Genomic DNA, 27,541 nt, shown 5'->3' with positions numbered 1-27,541 from the left:
TATTGTGAAATTAAAGAACTTTCATCGTGTTTTCTTATTGTTAATTGGTGTTCATGTATGCATTCTACTAGTCTTCTGCTGTCCGTACTACATAATGAAATTAGGAGTACAGTATGATTGTTTGCATACTATCTCCTTTCTTAATATTGTTATATAGACTAATCTCTATCAAAGCTCATTGCTTTGTTCTCCAGATTTGCTGGCATAGTTTGAACTACATAATTTGAATAGCCATTTTGGTCTTGTTATTAAGGTTCCAGGCTAGAAAGCAAGCGACATGAGGTTAAGTCCTGCCTTAGCATGAAAGCCAGCTGAATGATCTTGGGCCAGTCACAAACACACAGCCCATAGAGTTGTTGTGGTGAAAATAGGATAAAGGTATATTGGATATATTCACTTCATTTAGTAAAAATAATAAAGGTGGGAGACCATCAGACAGATAGATGATAGATTGCCGCCCTGAGTCTGCGGAGAGGGGCGGCATACAAATCTAATAAATAAATTGACAGACAGACAGACAGATAGATAAAGATGGATGGATGGTATGATGAAGCGACCGATTAGGTCCCACAGAGTGGGCCTTCTCCGGGTCCTGTCAACTAAGCAATGTCGGTTGGCGGGCCCCAGGGATAGAGCCTTCTCTGTGGCGGCCCCGACTCTCTGGAACCAGCTCCCCCCAGAGATTAGAACTGCCCCTACCCTCCTCGCCTTTCGCAAACTCCTTAAAACCCACCTTTGTCGTCAGGCATGGGGGAACTGAGATATCTCCCCCGGGCCTATACAATTTATGTATGGTATGCTTGTATGTATGTCTGTTTAATAATGGTTTTTTTTAATATTTTAATTTGTAAATTATTAGATTTGTTATGAACTGTTTTTATTGCGTTGTGAGCCGCCCTGTGTCTACGGAAAGGGGCGGCATACAAATCTAATAAATAATAATAATAATAATAATAATAATATATCTCTACTGTATAGAACAGGGGTGTCAGCCTCGATTTCATTGAGGGCCACATCAGGGTTGTGTTTGACCTCAGAGGGCCAGGATGGGTATGGCCAGCTTGACATCACGTGTGTCGGGGGAAGGGGGGCTGTGGTGGTCTGAATGCTCTGCCAATGAAAACGGACTCCCAATCTCTGTTTTCAGCTGGGATGTCCTTCTGCAATCCTCTGCCAGTGAAAACAGAGCTTGGGAGGCCCTCCTGAGCTCTGTTTTCACTTGCAGAGGCACCACAAACCGGTCCTTTGCTGCTTCCAGAGCGGCACCACGGGCCAGTTCTAATCACTGCGCTGGCCGGATCCAGCTCCTGGACCATGAATTTGACACCCCTTGTATAGAATATCATTATAATGACATTTTGATTGATCTCTTTTGAATCAGTTATTCTGTCCATTGGTGTTGTTTAGCATACTAATTGGAGTATTATTCTGAAATCTTTTGGAAGACTTCTGTTTCTGTTTACATCTTGATTTTTTTTACTGATCTGATCGTAAATACTACACTTTGTCTCTTCTAACAGGTCTCTGAATTTCTTTGTTAAATTCCTTCCTGTGATCTTTGCCTTTCTTCATTTTGGCTTTTCTTCTTTTCTTTGTTGTGTCTGCCATCAGTTCTGACATCCAGTTTACTTTCTTTTGATGCTTGGTCTTTGGCAGTCTATTTTCACATCCATCCTAAACAACTAGTACTTTGATTTCATTGCTCAGTTCCTGTTAATGAAGTTCAGGACTTTAAAGTGATTCCTGATGTTCTCCTTCAAAATATGTGCACATTCTCAAGATCATATCGTGAAAACTGGTTGGTTTTGTTCTACTTGAGCTTAAATTGGAACTTCCACATGAACAATTTTTGATTTGTTCCATAGTCAGCTCCAGGCACATTTTTTTCTCTTAAAACTGCCAGTTATGTGTTGCAATAATATATAACCAATTTGATTTCTCAATCTGATTATGTCCATGTATCTAGATGTTATTTTAGTTGTTTGGAGCCTGTGTTACCAATGAATTGTTGAAAACTTCTAAGTCTTTCTTATTTCATTTCTGCTTCCTAACTGTGTTTTCCTCTTATTTTAAGTAGGTATCCTTATTAATTACTAGGTTGCAAATCAAAGGTTTCGCAATATGAAATGTTTACAGTTAAAGGTGTTATGTAGCCATGGCAGAAAAATCCATGAATTTATTATAACTTTTTTCTGTTTTTTGTAAAAGTTAATGTTGAGACCTGCCAACAAAAGAACAAAGGATGCTGCAGCTCTTAAGTGCAGGTGTGCTTCGGAAATTTAAGTTGAAAGAATCTTTCATGATGCTCATCTGTCTCCATCAGAACTATTCCATGTCTTTTGTGGCTTGATCTGTTTAATCCTGCTCTTCCAGTTCTCTTCACTGAAACACCCACTTTTTCAAATCCTTACCTTTTCAGTGCCGGTTTCTTCTCCTTCTATTACTTTGACTTCAGAAACTATTATGTTTCTCAGCTTTTAGTTTGAAAGTTTGTTGTACACCTCCAACTCGTTTCCACTGCTGCAGCAGTGTCGGTATTCTATAGACCAGATGTATCAAACTCACTGCATCATGTTTTCACAATATGACATAGTATAACTTTCTCTTCTTTCCTAAAATGGGAGTAGGCATGGCCAGGGCATCCGACCCATGGGCCACCAGTTCCACACCTTTGCTGTAGACCACCACCTATAGAACCACAGAACATAATCAGTATATTTCAGGAAAAGGGTGTGCTGAGTAAAACTAAAGACTTCTCTCTTTCCTTGAGTTCACTCATTCTGATTTGAAATCCCAGACCATCTTTTTAGTACCATAATGATGATCATTTCACATTATCTAATAGCAGGAGAAGCATCAATAAATATAATCGAGGAATATTTTTCCCCATCTTTTTTGACATATAACATTATTTCTTCAACGGCTCTCATCCTAATGGGAACAATTGTTAGCATTGCTGGCATTATATTTTTCTTTCGGCATGTTATTGAACATGTTATAAGAATGAACTAAATTACAGGCATTGTAGTTATTTTCTGCTTATATTACATCAGAAGAATTTAAGTTAGTACAGGCATGTCCTAGGGGAGCTTATTCACCCACTCATTTAATTCTGAGGCATATTAAACCAGTTTTTAAAACTGAAATTAGACAATGTGTTGTGTTACATGGAAGGATTTACATTAAGTAGAGTGCATTCTGTGTTGCAAATTACTAAAGAGATAAAATATACACCTCTCCTACATTTGCCTATGAGGCTCATTTTTACTATTCACTCTTCTTTAGCTTTAAAAGCCTGTTGACATTTAGTGGAAATAAGAGTACTTCATTGTCAGTGAAATCCGGTGAACATAATATTTGGGAGAGGGGGCAATTTTTGCCTGTTGAAAAAAGTGCTTCTTACAGAGACAGCTTCAAATATTTTTAAAGGCCTATCTATAACAATAGATTGTTTGCATTTGAGAGGAATATTGTGCATTTTAATCTTTGCTTGAATGTGGCTGTTTAGCATTGACTTTCTGGATCTGATCCTACAATTATTGCCAAATTATTTATCTGAAAATATTATTGTTGTTACATTTCCACGTGGAATGGATATCTTTCCATTTTGGGAAGGATCGCTCTGTTGTTTTATTAGGATATAGATTTTATTGAAACAGGAGTGCTCTATTGCTGAAGATACAGTATAGTCTTAGCTTGGCAAGACAGACACATTGCAGAAAAAACATTTTAATAGTTCTGTGTACGACACAGCTTCCTCCATGGTTTCTCAGTGGCAGAGGTTTAATGAGCATGTGGTAATCCTAGTGTTGAGTGTTAATTAAGATAATTCAACTCTGTGCTTTTTGTGAATCTCCAGCTGGTGATTGCATTGGTGCAAGACTATAATTAGTCTTTATTTCCCTTTTGATGTTTTCGGTTTAAAAAAAGTTTTGAGGAAGCTTGAAATGATTAGGCGCATTTTATCCTGTGTATGTAACTGAATCTAATTACATAAATGTATAGCTATGATTACATAGACAAACCCTTTATCTTGAATATGATCTCATTTATTCGTTTTAGTATATTAAAAAAAGGCTTCTTCATTAGGCACTCTTGATAGAGAAATAGTAATTTTTCAATCAGCACTGATTGAAGAAGACCACAGTGGAGCAATTATTACTTGGTTCTTTACTGTTAACTCAAATGAAGATATTTGTCTTTAATAGATTAATATTGAAGACAAATGTCTGTTAAATCTTCGGATTTAACAGACATCGGAGTCTTTGGAGAGGGGCGACATACAAATCTAATCTAATAAATAATAAATGGCAAAAATAATAAACACACTCCAGTGCTTTACTTATAACTGAGTACCCTTTTTGAGCAGAAGAGCAGTATTGATCTGCCAAATGATGGGTTTTGTTGTGCAGGCTAAAGTTCCTAGCTGAAATCAGATCCACTGGATTTTGTCTGTTAAATTGAGGGCTTATTATAACCATAATCTTAATTGATTGGGTTTGTTTATAAATACAGTAAGTACATGAATTTAAAATTTAAAAAGTCCTATTAAAAGTGCAGTAGGAACTAAAATGAGTTATATTTAAAGCTTATCATTCATCTACTTAAAAATCTGTATCTAGGCAAATCTTGGATTCCTTCACAAAATAGCCTACACTACATCTGTCCAAAATCTTACTTTGGGACAGATTGTAACATGTTAAACACCTGAATTTTATGAAAATGTCTAGCAAGGAGAGTTAGAAGGAGGAACACAATTTCATTTTACTAATTTACTAACACAAACATATGGTACTTTAGCAAATACAATATGGTGTAACATTTTCTAGTTTACAGCTATGTTTATTAGGTGCTTAAGCTTGTATGTTAGAAGTGTACTTATATATACTTGCCATGCAAAAAAGCTCTTAACGAGTTTGATTATTTCTATTATAGTATACAATGCTTACACTCTAATGCATATGTCAGTGGACTAAAATACAATTTATAGTGTTATTTTTACAAAAACTGATGGTTTTTAAAGTTGCAAAGTTTCACTTCATTTATTTATTTATTCTTTATTTTTCACATTTCTAAACCAGTTATCTGCTTCAAAGAGGATCTTTGGTGGTGTACAATAAAACGTCAAAATAAAAAAAAGTATATAAAATTTAAAATGTTAAAATTAAGCTTTTAGAATTAAAATTATTATCCGTTTGTTCCATAGTTGTAAGTTTTTCATATTTATAACAATATTTATGGGTTGTAGCTGTTTATACCCAGTTGTTTTTCCCCATTTCTTCAAGGAGGAAAATAGCTTGGTTTAGTATAAGGTAATTATGATTTCAGTTTCATACATGGAGTACATGTGTAGGCTGATTATATAGAATATGATAGTTTAGGCGAGGCTAAAAAAGTATTTTTATAACCAGTGGTCAGTCATCAAAGGTACAATAAGCTAAATATTTCTGTAGAAATAGACTTGCTACACCCCAACACATGATTAAATTTTATGTTCCACTGGTGGTTTTTCATGGAATGAGATGGGATGGACTGGGCAGGGCAGGGCTTTTTAGACTTAACAGGGAGCTAGATTTGTGAATAATTGCATGTTCTTTTATCTCTTTATTAATAAAATAGTTTCTTACTGGACTTTACAGAAACTTGTGAATAGATATGATCTACTTTAAGCTACTGCTCTTAAAATAATCTTTTGTGGATTGTCTTCTGAAAAACACTCCATTTAATAAATCTCTATTCTTGGTTATTGTTTGTTTATTCTGATGGGAAATATTAGTGGAACAGGCAGGTGAATGGATTTCAATCTTTTTTATTCACCTGCCTTTTCTGTTCAAAATTGCTGCCAAGCCAACTGTGTTTTAGCTTGTGGTGATCAGAATATGTATAGCATTTTAAGCTACATAAAGCAACAAGTTCAAATTATTATTTACCTTGGTCTTGGCTAAATCACTGTTTGAATCTAACTGGCTTCATAAATCCCACTGACCTTGTTTCCTGAGGGAAAACATGTATAAACATAATCAATGTCAGAATCTGTTGAATGCTTATTTATGGTTCTCAAAAGAGAGTATTTGTGTTCATGTTATGCTTTAGTGTTTGCTGAAATGCAATGGTATGTGGTCCTGGGTTACCACATATGAGTAGTAACATTACACATAAGAGTACATATTGATAGGATTTATTGCTTAAAAGCTGGGGTCATAGTAGTTTCTTTTTCCTTTGCAGACTGTCCACAGCCATCCAAACCTGAGAATGGAGGTTACAAATGTCATCCAACACCTTGCAAAGAACCACTGACATCTGACAGTGTCATAGAGTATTTCTGTGACAAAGGTTATGTATTGAAAGGAGATTACAAATATTTGACTTGTAAGAATGGCAAGTGGAATCCAGAACTGGAAGTTACCTGTAGACTTAGCCAAGGTCAGTATATCTTAATGGCTATGCTCACTTTTGCTTTCTGTGGTGTTTATTTTTGTCCAGTGTTTTCAGATACGGACATAAATTCTAAGCGTCACCTTAGGAGAGTTATTGGGATAAATTCTCTCTGAAAAGAATTCTTTATTTCAAACGTATTTCAGTTCTCTACCAATTTAGCTACAATTTTGTTTGCTTTGAAAATTTATATTGTTGCCTATTTGCTCACAGCAATTCTAGGTAGCTTATAAACAATAAAAATACAGCATGAGAAAAAAATATAAAACAAAAACCAATAACCATTCTTACACACACACACACCAGCGACAATACAGTCAAATGAGCCATTTGGTGGGCTCCACCATGCAATATAATCCCCATATAATTCAGAAAACTCTAATTTGCAGACGTACAGAAAATGTTTCCTAATATCTACAGCTTTTCCGACTCCTTGTCTCGTCAGTCCCCAACGTTTTGGGCACCAGGGACGGTTTAGTGGAGAGTTTTTTTGCGGACCAGAGGGGATGTGGTTTCGCATGCTGCCTGCATCCTGCGAATGGGGCTTTCACTTGATTACGTGGCCCGGTTTCTCACATGCTGCAGCCAGTCCACAGACTGGGAGTTGAGGACCCCTGCCCTATCTGATACTGCAGACGCAAACACATAAGCAAATGTAATTTCCACAGAACATTTCAGGAACGGTTGATCATTAAAATTAAAATAATGAAAAGGTATTTCCCCTATACAATTATTAATCAATTTGGGGAAGACTTTAGATCATGTTGGTTGGTAATCCTGTATTTATTTATTTATTTATTTATTAGATTTGTATGCCGCCCCTCTCCGTAGACTCGGGGCGGCTCACAACAGTATGTTGTTGCCCAATATGCATGGAAGGCATAAGGCTGAATATGTAGACATTGGAATGGCTTCACTTTCTCTTTTGCGGTGCCTGGTTCCTTGAACAATGTAATCCCAAAGCCTTAAAGGCTCCATACTCTGACTATGTTTAAGTTAGCTATGAAGACTTGACTGTTTCCTTAAACCAGTGATGATGAACGTTTTTCCCCCCTTGGGTGCCAAAAGAGCATGCACACGCACTATTGTGCATGCGCGAGTGCCCACATCCATAAGTCAATACCTGGGGAGGGCAAAAACAGCTTCCCCCACCCACCCCCAGAGGCCCTCTGGAGGCCAGAAACATCCTTTTTTCCAAACTCTGGTGGGCTCAGTAGGCTCGTGTTTCTCCCTCTCCAGGCTCCAAATGCTTCCCTGGAGCCGGGAGATGGTAAAAATGTCCTTCCCCCATCTCCCCAGAGGCTCTCTGGAAGCCAAAAACAGCTTCCCAGAGCCTCTGTGAGAGCCAAAAATTAGCTGGCTGGCACACAAATGCATACTGGAGCTGACATAGGGCAACTGCTTGCTTGCCAGGAGATGATTCTATATATCACCTGTGGCATCTGTTCGCCATCACTGCCCTAAATCCTGAGTTAGTGTGCAGTGATTCTCTTTTGGGAATTATGGTGACTGAGAGTTATATTTATATTGCTCTCTTGGGTTGTCTTCTGCAGTAGGTGGCCATATTAAATTAAATAAATTAAATTTGTATCTCTTTTGGGTAGGTTATGAAGATTTATTATTTTAATATTATATATGCTGTTTATTTTAGTGTTTACAATTAAATTGTAAAGTATTTAGAAGGGATTTTTGATCCAACTTGACCATAGCTTACTGCAAGGGAATGTTCTTTGCCCCATTTTGACTCTCTTGAAAATAATGTTCTCAGAAGCAACTTAACAATTGTGTCCTGCAAGATTTTCAGCTAGATAAGAATTCATTTTCCATAACATGAAGCCAAAAAAAAAAAAAAAAAGGAAGAATATATTTGTCATGTTGCTTTAATTGATTGGGGTCACTGCACTGCAGTAGGAGAGGAGTAGATGTTACTTAATAGAAATTTATGGGAAAAACCAAAATCCCTGAGGGTCAAATGAATGCTGAAGCTAAAATGTTCATATTCAGTGGAAAAACTGAGCTTGGGACATTTTTACCTTCTAAAAACAAAGTTTTAACATAATAGGAATGATACTAATCTCCTTATTCTCAAGCTTAGACAAGACAATGGAATGTTCCCACAACTTTCTGCCTATAATTTCCAGTAATACTGATTTAGTCATACTTTAGTCGTATTCAAACTTATAATTCAGCTGCTTATTTTTCCCTCTTTAAATACATTTCAAAAATATAGTCTTGAATATATTCATTATAGTTTTGACCTGCATCCAAATGATTTTAAATTCTGTTAACCTAAAAGAAGAAGCCTGGGGGTTATCAGACCACTAAGATATTGTAGCCTGGAAGTTCAGTTGAAAGGAACATGACTTGACAACCAGGTGCAGTCTCTCTGAGGATGTCTCTCTCTGAATGTAATTGCCGCAGATTTCACCCAAACCTCCGTTTCCTGAGAAGAAAACTGCCTATGCAAACCACCAATTGTTAGACTGAGCTTATTCTGGAATCCTGACTTAGCTGTTCCTAAAGAGAAACCATTGACTGTTTTTTATTTGTTTAATTTTGTAGATAAAGGTTCTCCTCCAAGTGTAGGAGTACCCACCTTATCCATAGTGGCTACTACAGCAAGTTCAGTTGCTCTCATCCTTCTCCTAGTTGTATTGTTTGTTTTGCTACAACCAAAACTGAAGTCATTTCATCACAGCAGGTGAGTTCTTCAGAATTTGTGTGGGTCTCTCCAGTTAAAGAGATTTGGGGGTGGAGGTTGTGCTGGATGTTAAATGGAAGAGGCTATTGTGACTAGTTGGGTATCAGGTGATGGCTTTATCTGCTGGAGTTGCGGCTGCTCACTTTAGTAAATTGTTAGGATTAGAGTGGTGCATATACCAAGTCAATGTCCAAGTAGCCTAAACCATGCCAATTAATGGCCAGGGTTCTCAGAACACTGCATGCTATACAGGTGACTTAACTGTAGACTGGCCTGAGAGATAGCACAAGAGTTATGCCAGTTGTGTACTGCAACCACTAAAAGGTTAGAATAGATCTTCATGTTGATGATAGAAGCTATTTGGAAAGATGGCATAATCGTCAGCTGCCTTTGAGGGGCAGATGTTTATGCAAGTAAATTGGATGGGGAACCTGTTCAGATACTGCTAGATCTTGGCATCCTCAGCTGTGCCAGTGATAGATGAAGAATATTAGATAATGTTGGTAATATCTAGAAAGTTTCAGAATCCCCACTCTTGATGTAAATGCTTACAAATACGCTATGGTGACATGTGTCTCATTACCTTATTGACCCAAAGTCATGCATTCTTCTTCTGATTGTTCCTTACTATCTTCTTTTGAGTTTTTCCTCCAATCTCTTCTTTACACTTCAAGAACTCATTCTGTTAGGCAATTATTATTTTTTCCATTGGATTGGAGAATCCGCATTGGGTTACTTTAGCCTCATTTGTCTATTGACTGAGATGAAGTATCTTTGAAAAATGTCCAAAGATACTTCACAAGAAGAGCCCTTCATTCCTCCACTCTAACTAGACTCACTATCCTGAGTCTAGAAAGCTTAGAACTACGACGCCTTAAACCTGATCTAAGTATTGCCCACAAGATCATATGCGGCAATGTCCTGCCTGTCAAAGACTACTTCAGCTTCAACCACAACAACACAAGAGCACACAACAGACTTGACTGTAAAAAATATGACTTTGGTAATCGGGTTGTCCAAGCTTGGAACTCATTACCGGACTCTGTAGTGTCATCCCCTAACCCCCAACATTTTACCCTTAGACTATCCATGGTTGACCTCTCCAGATTCCTAAGAGGTCAGTAAGGGGTGCACATATGTGCACTAGAGTACCTTCCGTCTCCTGTCCTATAGTCTCTCCTATGTCTCGTATTTCTTCTCTACTATATCCTCTATAACCTTCATTGTGTATTATTGTGTATTGGACTAAGTAAGTAAGTAAGTAAGTAAGTAAGTAAGTAAGTAAGTAAGTAAGTAAGTAAGTAAGTAAATAAATAAGTAAATGAATGAATGAATGAATAAATGAATGAATGAATGAATAAATAAATGAATGAATGAATGAATAAATAAATAAATAAATTCTGAGGACAAAGCTCCCTGGTAACAGTCCCCAGTTTTCAATTCCATCTCAGCTCTCTCAGGTGCATATTTAAGCTCTGAGACCTTCTGAAGGATTTTTTTGTTGTTGTTAAAATCCCTGGGGGTTTTTTTTGTTCTGATGAGGAGAACGGAGGGGTTTAAAAGTTTTTCCGGCATTTCAGTGTGCCCAATTCCTTTTCGCTTCACAGCTGATTGCGGAGTTGCAGTCTTAACATACAATTAACATCCACGAGGGCCCCTGGACTATCAAAGCTATTTCCGTTTTGATCTTGAAGATAAAAATCACGAATCTATTGCAAAGGAATAGCTGGGCTCTGTGGCGTAAATACATACATGGTCAAATTCTGTTTTTATTTCCAGGAGAGAAGCCTTAATTTTTTTCAAAATACATTGCTCTCAATAGATCCTAATTATAAAAGGTCTCTTCTAGCAGAAACTTTACCTAAGGCATATTGGAGGGATTTAAAATATCCGAACTAAAACGTTGTGTTTTCCAGGCAATCTATACGGTCAACAGGCCCCCGCTGTTGCCTTTGTTACTCTGTTACTCAAAAGCCAAAAGAAACCCTAGCCTTCCTTCCATTCTTGGAGCTGGGAAAAGAGATCTGTGCTTTGTTTGCTCCCTGCCTGCTTCAAAGTTCCAAGGCTGGGAGGAAGCTTGGAATTCCTTGAGCTCACAGACTGTTGTCAGTATGTTTATTCTGGCAAGTACAATGTGGAAACAACACTTTGGGGGAAGAGGGAGTTTTGTAAACAGGCTTAATTAGGCTGGAAATTTCATTGATTTTATTTTAAATGAACAAAGGGAGGGAAAGTTTCCTGCAATCTTACTTGTTTTGAAACAATTGGCCAATATATTAAGTCGTAGGCACACAGTAGTTGTTTTCCCTCTGTTCTTATACCTGAAGCTAGAAAAAAACTTGACTCGGGATAGAAATGTCTCTTAATGAAGAAGATAATGCAACTTTGAGCCCACCCTATTTTACAAACATTATACAGTACAATGTTTAAAACTTTGTGGTGTTTTCTTTGAGTGGATTATGGTAAAAGCACTACTTTGTTCCTTCATGGCGAATTCCCATGGAAAGTTTGTCCCATCTGTTTTGCCTTGTATGCTTTGCTTTCTTAAGATAGTAATCAGAGGAGTAATGTTTATGTTTAATCCAAGTAGTTCTTTCTCTCTTACATAAAAAAACTATGAAATTTAGACAAGGTCTTGTGATCTAGTGGAATTGTTTATCCATAACTGCTTTAAATTCTCATTTGCAATATTAGTGATAGTTCTGGCCTCTTTTTATTTTCAAGAAATTTTTCAAGTAACAGAATCTTTTCCAACAATTCTTTACTTACATGTTATTTGCCGAAAAAAATATTTTAGTCCTTCGAGTGTGCTGACTGATTCAGGATGTGCAGAAATACTGAGTAAACCAATAAGTTGCTTGCTTTTAATAATGCGACAGAGGCAAACAATTCTGGATTTTCCTGGGGCCTGATACCGGATTTGGGGTTCGGGGGGGTGCTGGCAAGCCCCCCAGGCCGGCTGTGACCTTTTAAAACACCCGCGCCGCTTCCCAGCTGTCTCCTGAAGCCGAACGCTAAAGCCGAACCTCCGCGTTCGGCTTCGGGAGACAGCTGGGAAGCGGCACGGGTGTTTTAAAAAGTCGCAGCCGGCCTGGGGGGCTTCCCAGCAACCTCCCGAACCGAACCCGGGGTTCAGCAAAATTTTGCCTCTTCTTACGAACTTTGTTCGAGTTACGAACCGGCGTTCGGGAGGCTTCTGGGAAGCCCCGCCGCCCGGCTGTCACCTTTTAAAACAGCCGCGCGGCTTCCCAGCAGTCTCTGAACGTCGGTTCGTAACTCGAAAAAAGTTCGTAAGAAGAGGCAAAATTTTTCTGAACCCCGGGTTCATATCATGAGTTGTTCGTAAGACGAGGGGTTCATATCTTGAGGTACCACTGTATGCAGATAGAGTAGTCCAGCCCTTGTGTTTAATAGCTATCTGCAATTCATTGTGGTTCACACAAAGGTATTAGTATAATCAATAAAACAAAAATCTGTGGCTTTTAGGGGACTGTCTTGCCTTTTCAGCTATCCATCTAATGTGCGTAACACATGCGATTGTTTGGTAGCTTGAACATCTGGAATGCTTGGCACTGTCTTTTTTTGGGGGGGGGATTGTTGTTTTAAATACAGATTCCTATTTACAGTTCTCTGGCCACTGCTGTGTTTTCCACATTAACTGTCAGCAGTATACAGTGGTACCTCATCATACGAACTTAATTGGTTCCAGGAGGAGGTTTGTAAGGTGAAAAGTTCATAAGATGAAACACTGTTTCCCATAGGAATCAATGTAAAAGCAAATAATGCCTGCAAATCCTTCAGGAAAATCCCAAACTTTAGAAGGGAGGTGAACAGAGGGCAGGGAGGAGCAGCTAAAGGGGGCGGGTGGAAGAAACAAGGCTAGGCTAAAGGGTGAGTGGGAAGGAAGAAAGGCAAGGGGGGCGCCCCTCCCTTTTCTTTCTTAAAAAGACACCGTTTCAGTGCTTTTGCAAGCATGCAAAATCTTTACTCCTCCAAGCTGCCCCTCCCTTTTCTTTCTTAAAAAGACACCGTTTCAGTGCTTTTGCAAGCATGCAAAATCTTTACTCCTCCAAGCTGCCTCTCCCTTTTCTTTCTTCAAAAAAGGGGGGAAAAAGAAACCCCTTCATCCCAGCAGCAGCTGCTTGGGTTCGTAAGGTGAAAATAGTTCGGAAGAAGAGGCAAAAAAATCTTAAACACCAGGTTCGTATCTTGAAAAGTTCGTTAGAAGAGGCGTTCGTAAGATGAGGTACCACTGTATTAGAATATCATCCTTGCAAAATATGAAAGAGTTCCACAGGTATTTCACAAATTGCTGCAGCTCTGTTCACAGCAGTATTTTCTAGGGCCCATTTAACTTTACTTTCAGAAAACGTCTGACTCTACACATTTTATACTGTGTTATAAATCTAATGGCCATGTTTGAAGTAGATGTCTATAAATTTCATTCACTTTTCAGATCTTGCTCAGTTTTGTGAAATGTGTTTGGTTGTAGGAAATTCAGATTAATGTCTGGATATGTTTAGAGTTCATTGTGATCCTACGACATTTGGAGGAAGTGAGAGTACAGATGTGGTTTATTACCTTTACCTCTGAAACAAAAGTGAAACAAATAGGATTACTAATCCTGTACATTGTATTGTTCCATAAAATGTTGCTTATGTCATTGTGCCTAAACATTTCTTTGAATTCCAAACACAGGCGTGATCAAGGTGTTTCTGGTGACCAGGTTTCTATTATGGTGGATGGAGTTCAGGTAGCTTTGCCATCTTACGAAGAAGCTGTCTACGGCAGTGCTGGAAACTGCATATCATCCTCAGACACACGGATACAGATCGTCCTTTCAGAAGGAGCTGGAGAGAGCGAGGCAAGGGAAATGCAACAGCCGCCACCAGACCAAGTGGGTCCTAGTGGCTTTATTAGGGAGGATGAAACCCCTGGACGCTCGGGATTGTGTGAAGCTGGCAGCTCTCACCACTCAGAAACTGTTCTAGTGCATCAGGCAACCACGTCTTCCTGGGTGGCTGGCACATCTAGTAGTAAATCTGGGCATAAAGAGACTTCAGACTCAGAAAACAGCGATGTACAAAGCCTTTTATCACTTGCTTCCTTAGAGGAATTCATGGATGGTAAGTAATGTGAAATAAGTCTTGAATTTTGATTTATATAGCTGGAATACAAATGTATGTAAATCCTAAAAGCTCCATTTATTCGTTCAATCAAGAAATTTCAAAAAGTAGCATAGTCTTCAGAGAAAAACTGTTCCAGAACCTTTTTGTTATCTATCACCTATCTATATTTCCAATTTATATAGCCATCCATCTCAATATGGGACTCTGGGTGACTCACAAAAAATTAAAAGGGAGCATAATTCAGAATCAGGATTTACTAATTCAGGGTTCTGAGATGCATAATTTATTTCATCTGTGGTCTTTCTTTATTCTGGTATAGAAGTTTAGAAATTCAAAACTAAACTTTCATGCTTTTTAAAATCAAGACTACTTTAACACTTATTGAAAAAGCAGCTTAGGCCTTCCCCCCTGACTTTTCTGCAGCATTTCTACATTACTGGGCATCTCATAACCATGAAGTTGTTTATGCTTGGAACTGGACAGTTTCTCTTTAGGCTGGCCACAAAAACCTAACCCTGGTGGATTTTCTTTTTAAAATGAGGAGGGAAACCATTAAAAAAAATTAAATCAGCCAGCTACTATGTGAGAGAGTGGCAAAGCCACTGCATAGAATGACTGGAAATTTTAACATACGAGCAATTATTAAATGATGATACTCAATTACATACAATCCATGGATTATGAGATAAAGGGATTATTATTGACTGGATCCATTACCTACAAATAAAGTCAAAATACAATGAAGATAAGAAAATAGGATTCCAAAAATCAATTAGACAAAATATTATTTGGCCCAGAAGAAAAATTGGTCTCAAAATTTTATAAACAACTCCTTAATGTCGAAATGATGGAAGATCAGTTCAAAGGGCCCGTGATAGCATGGGCACAAAATCTTGGGTACACTATTAATATTGATAAGTGGGAAAAATATGGACTATTAATTATAAATTGACAACATCTTCTACATATAAAGAGAATATCTATAAAATGTTCTACAGGTGGCATTTGCTACCTGCCCGACTTTCTAAAATGTTTCTGAATAGATCACCAACATGCTGGAAGTGCCTAAAGAAAATTGGAACCTTCTACCATACATGCATTCATTCATTGATTCATTGATTCATTCATTCATTTATTAGATTTGTATGCCGCCCCTCTCCGTAGACTCGGGGCGGCCCAGAACAACAATAGAAAACAGTTCAAAACAAATCTAATAATTTAACGATTAAAAAATAAAACATTAAAATCCCCGTTATTAAAGCAGACATACACACATGGTGGACTTGCCCCAATGCTAAAAAATATTGGACTAAAATCAAAAGTCTTTTAGAGCAATTAACAAATTTACAAATTCCACTAAAACCAGAGTTATACCTGCTCAGAATTATCAGGCAAAAAATAGCAAAAGAGGACAGATATCTAATAGTACACATAACTACTGCGACCAGAATTACATTTGCGCAAAATTGGAAACTAAATAATATTCCATCAACCTTAAATATAATAAATAAAATCTATGAAATTGCTGAAATTGATAAATTGACAATGGAAATTAGACAAAAAGATAATACAGAATTCTATCAGACGTGGAAAAGATGATATAACTGGGTTGATCCAAAAAAATATTTAAAACTTTAAACACAATGTAGTCAAATATGTTGTTTCCTAGCAATCTTGTTACCTTTCGTTATTCCTTTATCATAAAATATTGGATACAAGAGTGAAATATACATGACCAAGATTCTTGTAAAAATATGAACATAGTAAACAATAGTGAAACCTGTAGTAACAATGCCAACCTGCAGGCTGGCAAAAATATATTTTGTTTTATTTATTATGATGAGTTTTTTGTTTATTTTTTTATTTTTATTCTTTCGTTTTTGTGTATTGTGTGTATTGCTGTATTGCTTTCTTTTCTCTGCACTGTATTTGTCCTGTTTTTGTTTTAGTGTAAATAATTAATAAAATTTTATTTTTTAAAAAAAGAATAACTGGAGATGTGTGGATGGTAGTGACATAATACATAGTACCTCCAGGACGGAAGCTATGAGAAGGCATCCGAGGAGATGATAGAAGGAGGAAGTTCTGTCAGTGAAAATTCGCCTATTCTACAGCGCCAGATGACATAGTGCACAATTATTTTACATTATTTTCTCTAGACCAGAAGTTCAACTGACACAGGGCAACATCAGTCTCTGACTGGTACAGTTCTGACTATTGGAAGGAGCCTTAGTCTGATCTGAAGATTAGGAAAAATAAATAAGCTTTGTTCTCTTGTCTGAGTCAATCCAAAGAAGCTCTTATTATTAGACTCTGGGGCTTTTCTCCTTGCAAAAACACAGCCAGTGAAAGTTTTAAAGAATGCCAAGCTTTTATAGAAACTTGGCTGGATGAACAAGAACTTTTGTAACTCAAATGGACTCTGTACACTTTTCAGACTCTATTGGGGCTGTGCTGGGTTGTCTTTAAAACCTGGAACAGTATAGGAAGATGAACTAACATCCTTTTATCTCTCTCCTTCCCTCCAGATATTCCATTGTTGAAAGAAGCATGAGGGTGACAACAGTCATCAAGTCTACACTCGCTAGTTTCCTATTCGGAATGATGAGCGCTTCATGCTGGCTTTCTCTTCCCTGAAGTGATGCACCCTGAATATTTCCAGAAAATATCCCTTAGTTGAAGATCCAAAGGATGCCACCAAGACACCATCTTCAGTGCATCAGTGGGGTGCCCCGGTGCCAGCTGTCTTCTCCCATCTCATTCTATAAGCATTAAAGGAGGGCTTTAAGAGAACCAGGTTCCTCCAGCCTCTCCTCTTCCTCAGACAGATGGTTTTGAGTACAGTCTCTGGAGAGTTGCCATTTACTTGTGCCTTGCTCCTTCTCACACTGGCTCGCTGCAATTTCTCATAGGCCTTGCTAGCTTCTGGATGTCTCAGAAAGCAGGGTCAAACCACAGCTTGCTTTGTTTGGTGCAGATGGTGTTGTTCTATTTATTAACTACGTTATGAAGGCAAGAAGAATGCCTTGAGATGGGCCTGGGTGGGAGGGTGCTTATCAAAGTCACACATAACTGGTTGTAGACCTCAGGTGTTGAAAATTGTATAATCCATAATGTAACTGCACATCCACACATTACTAAGCAGTGCTGGCTGTGTTAAAGGGAATTGCTACCTGCCACTTTAGAAAAAAATAGCTTAGGCTGCTACTTGTGCTTTGTTTTCCTGAAGGGTGAAGTGACTATACCTCTCATATATTTGCATTCATTCTTTTCTTTTCCATTCCACCGCATTCACTAGGATATCCTTTATCCTAACATGCTGAGTGGCATACGTTGAGGGCTGCAGAAAGTTTTGAGAAATTCCCGTGTGTGTAGCCAGATTTAAGAGCACTTGCATGGCCTCATCCTATCAGCAATAATGTGGCCGTACTACAGCTGATCCAAAGCCTTCCACCTTTGAGTATATGATTGGTTTAGTCTCTTTCAGGTATCAGTAGAACGTCAGTTTTGTTGCGTTTGAGTAGCGTTATCCCCTGTCCCATGCGTTTCTGTGTCAGCTCACCACAGAGTGATTTTGGCATTGCTACTTTGTTTTGTTGCTGTGGTTGACTTCTGTCCTTGTGGAGGTATTGCCAGGGCTTGCATTTCCTTCAGCTAGCAGCTGTTAATTTAAAGCATTGATTATGGTTAGCAAGTGTTTAGCTTTCGAAATTGGCATGTCCAATTGCCTTGGATGAATTAGTAATAGCCTGCCTTAAAAAAAGAGCCATGCTGCTGTTTGTCCAGATGCAAGATCCTCCCTCCCTCGACATGCTTTATTTTTGTGTGTGTCTTGCCTTCTGCATGCAACTTCCACTTGGGAACTTCTTACTATGCAGGGAACATGCTTGTTTACCTCACGTCCTCTCGCACAAGTCTGCTTTTGCTCTTGTTTTTCTAGCTATCTGTGAACAACGTTTCTTGATGACATTATGGAAGTACTGAATCAATAGCTTTTCTTCAAGTGAACCTCCCAAATCAAGACTTTTTTATGTGATTTCCCAAAGATTTGTACAACAGATGTAAGCAGCTTAAGTACCAGTTCTCCATCTTCTCCCAGCCCTGAGGCCATGCCGACTGAAGTCATAAAGAACTTGGAATGGGAAATAGCTTTTACCGTAATCCCTGACTTTAGGTGGCCTGCACAAGCCCAGAATTATAAGTATTCCTGTGAAAATTCCTGCCAGAAATTTAGCATTGAAAGCAAATACTCAGAAAACCACAGCTTGCATTTTATCAAATCATGAAAGTAAAATCTCTGACCTTTGTGAATATATTCCTGCAAATTTATAGGGTAATGTATATGACAATCTTAAGGTGTATAGTAGAATTTGCTGTGGCAATGTGACAAAACTTTAGAACTCTGCATGGTTTTTCTTATCCTTCAGGATGTGCAGAAATACTGAGTAAACCAATAAGTTGCTTGCTTTTAATAATACGACAGAGGCAAACAATTCTGGATTTTCCTGGGGCCTGATACTGGTGTCAATATATATTGCTTTGGCTTTGATTCTGCTCTCTTGTAAGTGAATGGATACATATCAAATATATATACATCTCATTACATAGAAGATGTTTCAGTAACAGTTAGTAAGCAAACATGCAGGAACAGCCAGCTATAATTAATATTATACAGGGGCTTACAAGGCTGTGCAAATCCTTTGAAAGAGCTGCTTCCCCATACAAGGCGATGTACAAAACACCTCTTCCTCAATCAAACAAAAATCTTTTTGCCAAGTTTGTGCTGCTGTATTCAGCTATCTCTACCTGTTTCTCCCCTATGGCTCCTTTAGTGAAAAGAAGAGCTTTGATTGAGGTCCCACAAAGTTAGATGTACTTCTTTTGAAGGAATTTTACCATCCCAATGGCCAGGGGCATATAATTTCCTAAACCAAATAACCACAATAATGTTTATCCTGCTACTGTGGTTTATAAATGTTGATGAATGATTTATCATGGTCTATGAACCCGGCCAATTAACTTATTCAGTAAGATTAAGTAACTGTGGCTTAGTGCAGTGGTAAATATTTCGGTTGAGATGGAGGTGTTTCAAAGTATAGAGTGACATTTATCTAATGCCGGTTTCTTTCTGGACTCATGATGGGATTAGCCTTGAATATGAATCTTCTTTCTCACTCAGCTGGTCAGCTTTTAAACCACTGCATTTTATGTAAGAACTCCGAAATAGCATATTTTCATTCCATCAAACAAAATTTATAATCCTGTGTTTCCATTCAAAAGAAGGGTTTTAGTGGAGCAGATCATATTGTTAGCTTGGATGCTAATGGAAACCACACAAGGAAGGCATGAAAGCGCTAGCATCCTCCTTTTTTAATATGTAGCCAGCATGTTCTGTGTACTGCATCCGTATTCTCTGGAAACCTTTAGTATAGATAATCTTTATAAAGGATTTGGGTCTTCATATTTTATCTGAATAATTTATAGCTGGATTTTGTGATTTTTTCAGGGCAAGAAATAGCTTTCCTTTGTAGAAAACCGAATTTTGAAGATGAACAATAAAAATGCCATCTTCAAAATTTTAAGTTCCTTTCCCCATTAAAATCTAATATTCTCAGGTTCTTGATCTGATTGGCAAATTCATATAAAGCAAAGATACCGATAGTTAAGTATATGCTGGGAGTATCTTATGCTTAAGATGTAAAGGAATAGAATATTTTTTTAATTGACATTATACGTAGTTCTGACGCATCAAAGAGCATTAACGTAGTTGGAAGGGCTGCTACTCCAACACTGTGTAGTTCTTAGGTGCCTAATTATTCATTTAACTTTTTGCAGCCTTTTATAGGGAGAGCTAGATGCTGCAAGGGCACACTTTGGGCCTTGCAGGAATAAAAAGTGGTTCTGGTTTTTAAAATGTAAGCCTTTTCTGATACTTGAGTCTCCTGATTGATCTTGTTCTTCTGATGAGTGAATGCTTGCCATTCCATCCCCCATTTTATTACAAATCCTGGTTGGTAGATGAACCCATGAAACTGCCTTAAAGTGACTTAGATTGGTGTGTCTAGTTCAATAGATTTTTTAAAATAATTATTATGAAGGGTCCGTGCTTCCCCCTATTCCAGTAGTTATCATTGGGATGTATATGGATCTTACGTCAACTGTAGAAATTAACCATAGGACATTTTTCTCTTCCTCTGAGAAAATGTATTTCCTTATTCTTCTACCCAATACGTTCTAAAAACAATACATTTAACTTAAAACGCAGCACTGCTTTTCTGTGGTAAATATGTATCAAGTGGATTGATGTACACTAGAGCAGTGTTTCCCAACCTTGGCAACTTGAAGATATCTGGACTTCAACTCCCAGAATTCCCCAGCCAGCATTTGTTGGCTGGGGTATTCTGGGAGTTGAAGTCCAAATATCTTCAAGTTGCCAAGGTTGGGAAACACTGCACTAGAGAAAGCTGCTGTTTAATGAGGATGTGAGGCCTGGGCACCCCATTTTTGTCATGTATTAATGATCAATATAATATCAGTATCTTAAAACAGCTGCCACTCATACTATTATTGCAGGACTAGATCTGGAGAGGAAAACATCTTTCTCAGCATTTCTTCTTTTGAATGAAAGAGCTGAAGTTTGATCATCCATGCCGGTTAAAATAAATAGGACTACCAAATTCCTTTTTTATTTTCTTGCCCTTGTGTTTGAAGTTTGTTATAAAATAAGAAGTAGGGGGAGAAGTTTGATAGAGAACGAATTTGCTTTTGTGTTTCAATATTTTAAAAATTGAACATTTTAAGGTATGAATACAATAATACAAAAAAATATACAGGTAATCCTCAAGTTACGAATGTAACAAAGCCTGCCAATTACATTTCATAATCTGAGGATTTGTTAATTATATCATGTTAGATGAATGAAACCCCCCCCCCTTGCTTTTCCCAATGCATTTGTTAGTCCAATGCGCAGGCCATTAAGTGCATATGAGGTATCTCAGGGTGGGGAAAGCCAGGGGCAGGGCAGGGGGATAGCACTGGAACAGGCCATCCAAGGCGTTCCCTCACCCACTGAGATATCTCATGCCTTTCTTGCAATCCCTTGGGGTCCCCATAGTTCCTTGGGCCTTTTCCACACCAACCCTGTATCACCAATCGCTCACTTACCTTTTTCTCAGATATTGTGTTCCTTATATGTTGCGTTCTTACACACATTTTTGTGCAGAGAATGGAATCGTCTCTAAGAATGTGAGATCTAAGGAAAACAGCTTTCACCAGCAGCTGATAGCCACTTTTCTGCCGTGAGGCTGACGTTGTGTGGTCCCATCCTGGGCAGCGCTCTTGAGAGCTGCTGGTTGGTTTGAATTAGTGGCTTTGGGGATTTCAATGCAAAAGAGGCAGCAACCAATCCACATGGGGCATTTTTTAAAACATTGTTTTGACTAAAGGAGAAGACGGGAGCCACTTTGGGGGATTATGGTGTGAACTCAGTAGAGACCATCAATCAACACAAGGCATTTTTTGCAGTGTTTTGGCTGAAGGAGGAGGTGGGACACTAGGCAGTTGGACAGCTGGCTGGGGCAGCAGCGGGAAAGCCAAGCTCTCCATCTCTGTCGCTTCGGTGGCTATTGGTGAGGTCCACATGAGTTGGGGAGGAGTTAGTGGAATCCAGTGGGCTAGTAAAGCAGGCCCAGTGCCTGTGGAGACCAGGCGGGGCAGGATGAGGGGCGGCATACAAATCTAATAAATTTATTTATTTTTTCATTGTATTTGTATGCCACCCCTCTCCGTGGACCCGTGGTGGCTAACAACAGTGATAAAAACAATATGTAGCAATCCAATAATAAAACAACTAAAAACCCTTATTATAAAAACCAGACATACATACTGACATACCATGCATAAACTGTAGAGAATTATATTATTATTATGAGTGGGGAGAAATGGGAGCAGTGAAGGGTTACCATCTTTGGCTCTACCAGTGTGCCCTCCCAGGCCGTTGTGGACATGGACCCATCCAGCGGTGTGTGCGTGCCCACCGATGCAAGATTTGGCTTCTGCACATGCACAGCAAGCTAAATCTCATGTGAGAACATGCGCACGAATATTCTTGCTTCCACGTGTGTGCGGAAGCAAAAAACCACCAAAATCTTGCTATCACAAGTGTCTTCACACGAGATTCCACTTGCGCATGTGCAGAAGCCAAATCTCGCACGAGGGCACGTGTGTGCGCATCGAGGAGCGGAGCTGCGTGCGTATCCCGGTAATCGCTACCGGAGCGTAGCACCTGACCTCTCCTGTAGCAGGCCGTCACTGAATAGGAGACATATTGCAGCAGCATCTCTGCAGATGGTCCTAAGGGCTGTGATGCAGCAATGTACTTAACTTTGGGACTGGGGGTGGGTGTCATAACTCTGAACCATTGCTAAGTGAACTCTCATAACTCAAGGAATACCAGTATGGAGGAAAGTATAGAAAAGAAGTGAAGGACATTAGATGCTTAAGGGCAGGTTACAACTAATAAGCATTCTTCTGAATCCTCTTCCCAGGAAAAAAAATATGTTTTTTTAAAACACTGGAGCACTTTTTAATGTTTGAGATTTAGCTATTTTAAGTAAGTAAATTATAATAATCACTTCCTGCTCTTTGTGACAGATGTAAGGGGTCTGCAAGTCCATTTCCTGATTAAAGTGATACATCAGTGTCAGCAGCCCTCAGACACTGGATAAATGGGCAGCTAGATCTGCAGCTTGAAAAAACCTATACAATCAATTAGTAGTTTCCACTTCCTTGCTACAAAATGCTTTTTTTTAAAGTCACCAGGAATCTCAGTACTATTTCAGTTTTTCTTCTTTTTTTTTACTACCTATAATGTTTACTCATTTCAAGTATACTAATACATGAGTAACCATGATACTAATTAAAATATTTACAAGGGGTGTGTGTATGGAAAGCGGTTCCAGAACCAAAGATGTTTTTGTTTATAGTGCTAGGTTGAGTAATAGTGCATACACAACTGTGGTATGTAATCCTATATCCTCATTATTGTGAGGTGAGAGTGTCTATACAGTGCAAAAAATTAGTACTACTGTGTCCTCGCATTGTTTTCAAATATATGTACCCGTACGATTTTCAGACATTGCTTAGAAGCATAGAAACAGGCCATGTGTCACATCTAACTCATACTTTACATGACAGATCATAACTGGATTTGCAATAATTATTGCATTGTCTGCCAGTAAACACACAGACATAAACTAATCATCTGTGGTCAACCTCAGGTCCCAGGGCTTGTGTTCTACAAATCCCTGAGAAGTACATGGCATTTTCTTAACGTTTTAAGATTAACTACTGTATACGGTAGATGCAATTGCAATGCTGTGAATCAGGTTTCAGTTTCCATTATTACTCTCATATGTATATCACACACGCACTCCCAAAAGGAGTAACGTGCTTTTAAGAGGGGGCAAGTTGGAAATCATTAATTTGGCACATCACACCACATTTAGTGGTATTTTATGGATTTCAAATCCATGTCTGCTTTGTTTCCTAGATGCTTTTTAATTGTTTTTGAACTTGATCACCTCTTTCGTGTTATTAAAGAGGAAATACCGTTGGATAATGGAAAAACCTCGGTGTTAATGTAAATCATTTTCCAGCCGGTGAGCTAAGGGGCATAGCAGTCAATTTCTGCTGGAAATTTGACTGTTCTGCTTCATTTTTCATGGAAGCTCACAGAGTTCAGACCAAACATCCTGTTGGAACAAACATCCAGGCACACATTTACACTGTAATGAAGATGACAGGCTGTGGGTAGCTGGAGATACAGAAGAGGAAAACCTGGTTGCCTTCAGTGCTTTTTATTTGTAATCTGAACTGCGTCACTAAGGAATTTATTGGAATTTATTTACAGAATGGTACTCGTATATATATCTATATCTATATATATATATATGGGATTTTAAAGATTCTATAATGCTGTACAGGATGGATCTATATATACATGCGTGTATGTATGTGTGAGTGTGTATGTAGACACTATATATATATAATTCAAACTTACAAAGAAATAAAGGGAGACTGGTATAGATCTATTGCAAGCTATTTAGCTCTCATCAGCTAGCCGTACCCTTCTAGGATTTCATCTTGGGCTGCTTGCCTTGTTTAGGCAGTGCTTTTACCCTCTAAGACACAAGTTCTCCTCCTTTATCAGCTGAGCCAGGAGAAATATTATATATATATATATATATATCCATCCCGTACATTGCAGTGGGTGTGATGATAGTATTTTAATATTTGTACAAAATTTAATTTAATTTCAATTCTATGTATATAACTGCATTTCTAAATTAAAATACCTTTTGAAGTCAACTGGCCATGGTGTGGCTTTTTTTCTATTCATATAAGGCAATATTTTGAATAGATAATTTGAAACATTAGGCTCCAAGTAAGGAGATTTGTTTTTGGAAGGGAAAAAAAATTAAAAACTTCACCGAAGAATGAGAAGACAGCACACTAGAATACTTTAATGGAACTGCAGCTGACTCTGCCAAAATGAGTGTAGCAAGTTAGGAAACCTATCGCAAGGTCTGAGGAATTCATTTTCATTGTTAATGAACAGGATTAATTTGGGCAAGGAAACCAAAAATGAACATAAAAGTTCTTTGCAAGCAAAATGCAAGGCAAAAATAGGATATTTGTTAACAAAAGGCCTATACATTATGGAACATGAGATATGCTTGGCTCCAACTTCCCATGTGTTCCAATATATTCTGAAAATCATTTTATTCCCATGTGATCCACTAGCTCAAAATATGTGGCCTTCTAGTTCCATGGTTAGTTGAATGGCAAAGGAATTGAATAAAGACCCAATGCACAATCTTGGGGTGGGGTGGAATGTATCTTAGACTCACAGCTAGAAGAGCATGTGATAGCTGTAGCCAGGGGGGACACCCTCCTACATCTTAGGGGTGTGTACCAGTTGTAATTAGGAGGCATTGCTCACACTACTCATCTGGATTACTGCAATCCTGTCTGCATGGAGTTGCCCTGCGAAACAGCATTTGGAAGTTTCATCTGGTTCAGAATGCAGCTGCCCAGGTAATAAAAGATGTTAGATATTTGATACATATATCACCACTGCTTCATGAGCTGCAGTGGTTACCAGCATGTTTCCAGATGCAATTCAAGATGTCAGTTGTCATCTTTAAATCCCTTCCTAGTTTAGAGCACGTTATCTAAAAAACCATCTTCTCCTAGTCATTTCTATCCATCCAGTTCGATCTGGCATGTTGGGAATATTCGCTTGGAGGGACCGGGAGATATGTTTTCTCTGCTGTAGCCTCAACCCTGCTGGCCTTTCATAAGGTCATGAAGACTTGGTTGAGTGCCTGACTTAGTGCTCTTGAGTGTATTAAGGTTCCTGTTTCTTGGTTGCCTCAACACTACCATAAATATTTATTTTGTATTGTTTTAATTGCTTCTAATTTGTATTTATATTCTATAATGTATGCCACCAAGAGTCACTTGTTGTGTTATGCCATAGCACTTCTGTATTATGCCACAAAAAACCATGGCTAGTCCATGTTATCCATCAGAATCTGACTTCAGCTAAAAGCTAACTTTACAATAAACAGAATCTGACCAAGTCTTACATCACTCAGACTTCAATCCAGAAAGATGTTGCACAAATACGTTAACCAGGAAAACAAACAAACACAGCAGTTGCTCAGTCTTAGCAGGGAAAAATTCTCTGAAGCATCTGGTCCCAGAGATGCTGAGCCAGCCTTTGAGTTGTCTACATAGAAACTTTCCCTATACTTATGATGGCGAACCTATGGCACGTATGCCATAAGGTGGCACGCGGAGCCATATTGGGAATGCAAGTTAATGTCCAGTATATATGTGCATGCCAGCCAGCTGATTTTCGGGCCTTTTGGGCCCACTGGGAGTCAGGAAACAGGCTGTTTCAATTTCTGGATGGGGTGGGGAAGGCCTGTTTTTTGCTCTCCCCACCTCCAGAACCTTTCTAGGAGCCTGCGGAGGACTAAAAGGGCCTCCCCACCCTGGAAGTCCTCCAGAAGTCGGAAATGGCCCATTTGCCAACTTCCGGTTGGACGGGAAGTCCCTTTTTGGGGGTCTCCCCAGGATTCAGGGCCTTTCTAGGAGCCTGGGGAGGGTAAAAATTGCCTTTCCCACCCCACCCTCTCAGAAGCCCTCTGGAGGCCAGAAATGGCCCCTTTGGAAGTTGGGAAATGGGCCATTTCTGGCCTCCAGAGAGTCTTGGAGGGGGGGCAGCCATTTTCTCCCTCCCCAGGCTTCTAGAAAGGCTCTGAAGTCTGAGAGTGCAAAACCAGCATGCCACGACATGTCGGGAGCAGGGGGCACACACGGGGGAGTGCATGGAATTATGGGTGTAGCCACATGTGCGTGCTCCCCCCGCATTCTTCCCTTTTGGTACACGAACCAAAAAAGGTTCACCATCATTGTCCTATGTATTCACTCTAAATCTTTCATGTGTATGCTTCCATTACCCCTCCCTTCCCCAACCCCTGATTTCAGCCATGCTGAGCATTCCTTGCAATGCAATGTCTACCCTTAAAGGAGCAAACTTAAGTGAGAAATCTAAATGCTTTCTGTGTTTTATAAATACCAAATTGACAGGATACAATGTCAACATGGCGTGTAGCTTTTGTGAGAATCTAAACCTGAGGAGGAAGTATAAATAGCATGCTATATTTGTACAGAGCATTACTGGCGGGAGGAGAAATACGTACTTCAAGGGGTATCCTCCAAGTTCAACTCATTCCTCTCCTGCTGTGCCTCTGCTGTGATTCTAGCTGCTGTCTGCCCAATGTCAATTGGGACAAATCATCTTGATTTTGAGAAGATGACACAGGCAGTTCCAGTGATGAAATGTTAATGGACCTTTATAAAGCCCAATACTTCGTTGGCTAGCATCAGATATTTAGAAAAACTATTGCAAAACAATGACTGGGTTTGTATAATGTTAAGTGCAATATTCAAGCAACATTGAATCAAAGTTCTACAATTTAACGATGATGATGTCCGTCTATCGTGTTTGAAGAGGACCTTGATATCTATGGATTATGAGCTGTACGCAATGTGTCCGCAGGTGGCTGATAAGGCCTACATGTTGGGCAGACGTGTGGGCACCATTGCCGCAACATTTGCAGCTCTGGTTTTGCAGAGTGCTTGCTTCTCTTCTGCTATGGTTTAACAATAAACCTCAGCCAGGCACAAAACAGGTGGAACTTGA

The 27,541-nt window shown here is 38.8% G+C and overlaps 1 protein-coding gene across 4 annotated transcripts in view; it reads left to right on the top strand.

The window, feature by feature from the left end:
* The window catches only part of SUSD6 (sushi domain containing 6), an 83,556-nt gene extending 58,923 nt beyond the window's left edge, over positions 1–24,633 (top strand). For all 4 annotated transcript variants that reach the window (XM_070758644.1, XM_070758662.1, XM_070758653.1 and 1 more), the window contains 4 exons: positions 6,226–6,423; positions 8,998–9,136; positions 13,835–14,262; positions 16,794–24,633. In XM_070758644.1, coding sequence (XP_070614745.1) covers positions 6,226–6,423; positions 8,998–9,136; positions 13,835–14,262; positions 16,794–16,819 — 791 coding nt within the window. In that variant the 3' untranslated portion in view covers positions 16,820–24,633. The remainder of the gene's footprint in view (positions 1–6,225; positions 6,424–8,997; positions 9,137–13,834; positions 14,263–16,793) is intronic.
* The last annotated feature ends 2,908 nt before the right edge of the window (positions 24,634–27,541 follow it).

This window comes from Erythrolamprus reginae, chromosome 1, assembly GCF_031021105.1.
Source record: "Erythrolamprus reginae isolate rEryReg1 chromosome 1, rEryReg1.hap1, whole genome shotgun sequence".
Classification (NCBI taxonomy): Eukaryota; Metazoa; Chordata; class Lepidosauria; order Squamata; family Dipsadidae; genus Erythrolamprus; species Erythrolamprus reginae.
This window is presented reverse-complemented; position numbering and strand designations above follow the sequence as displayed.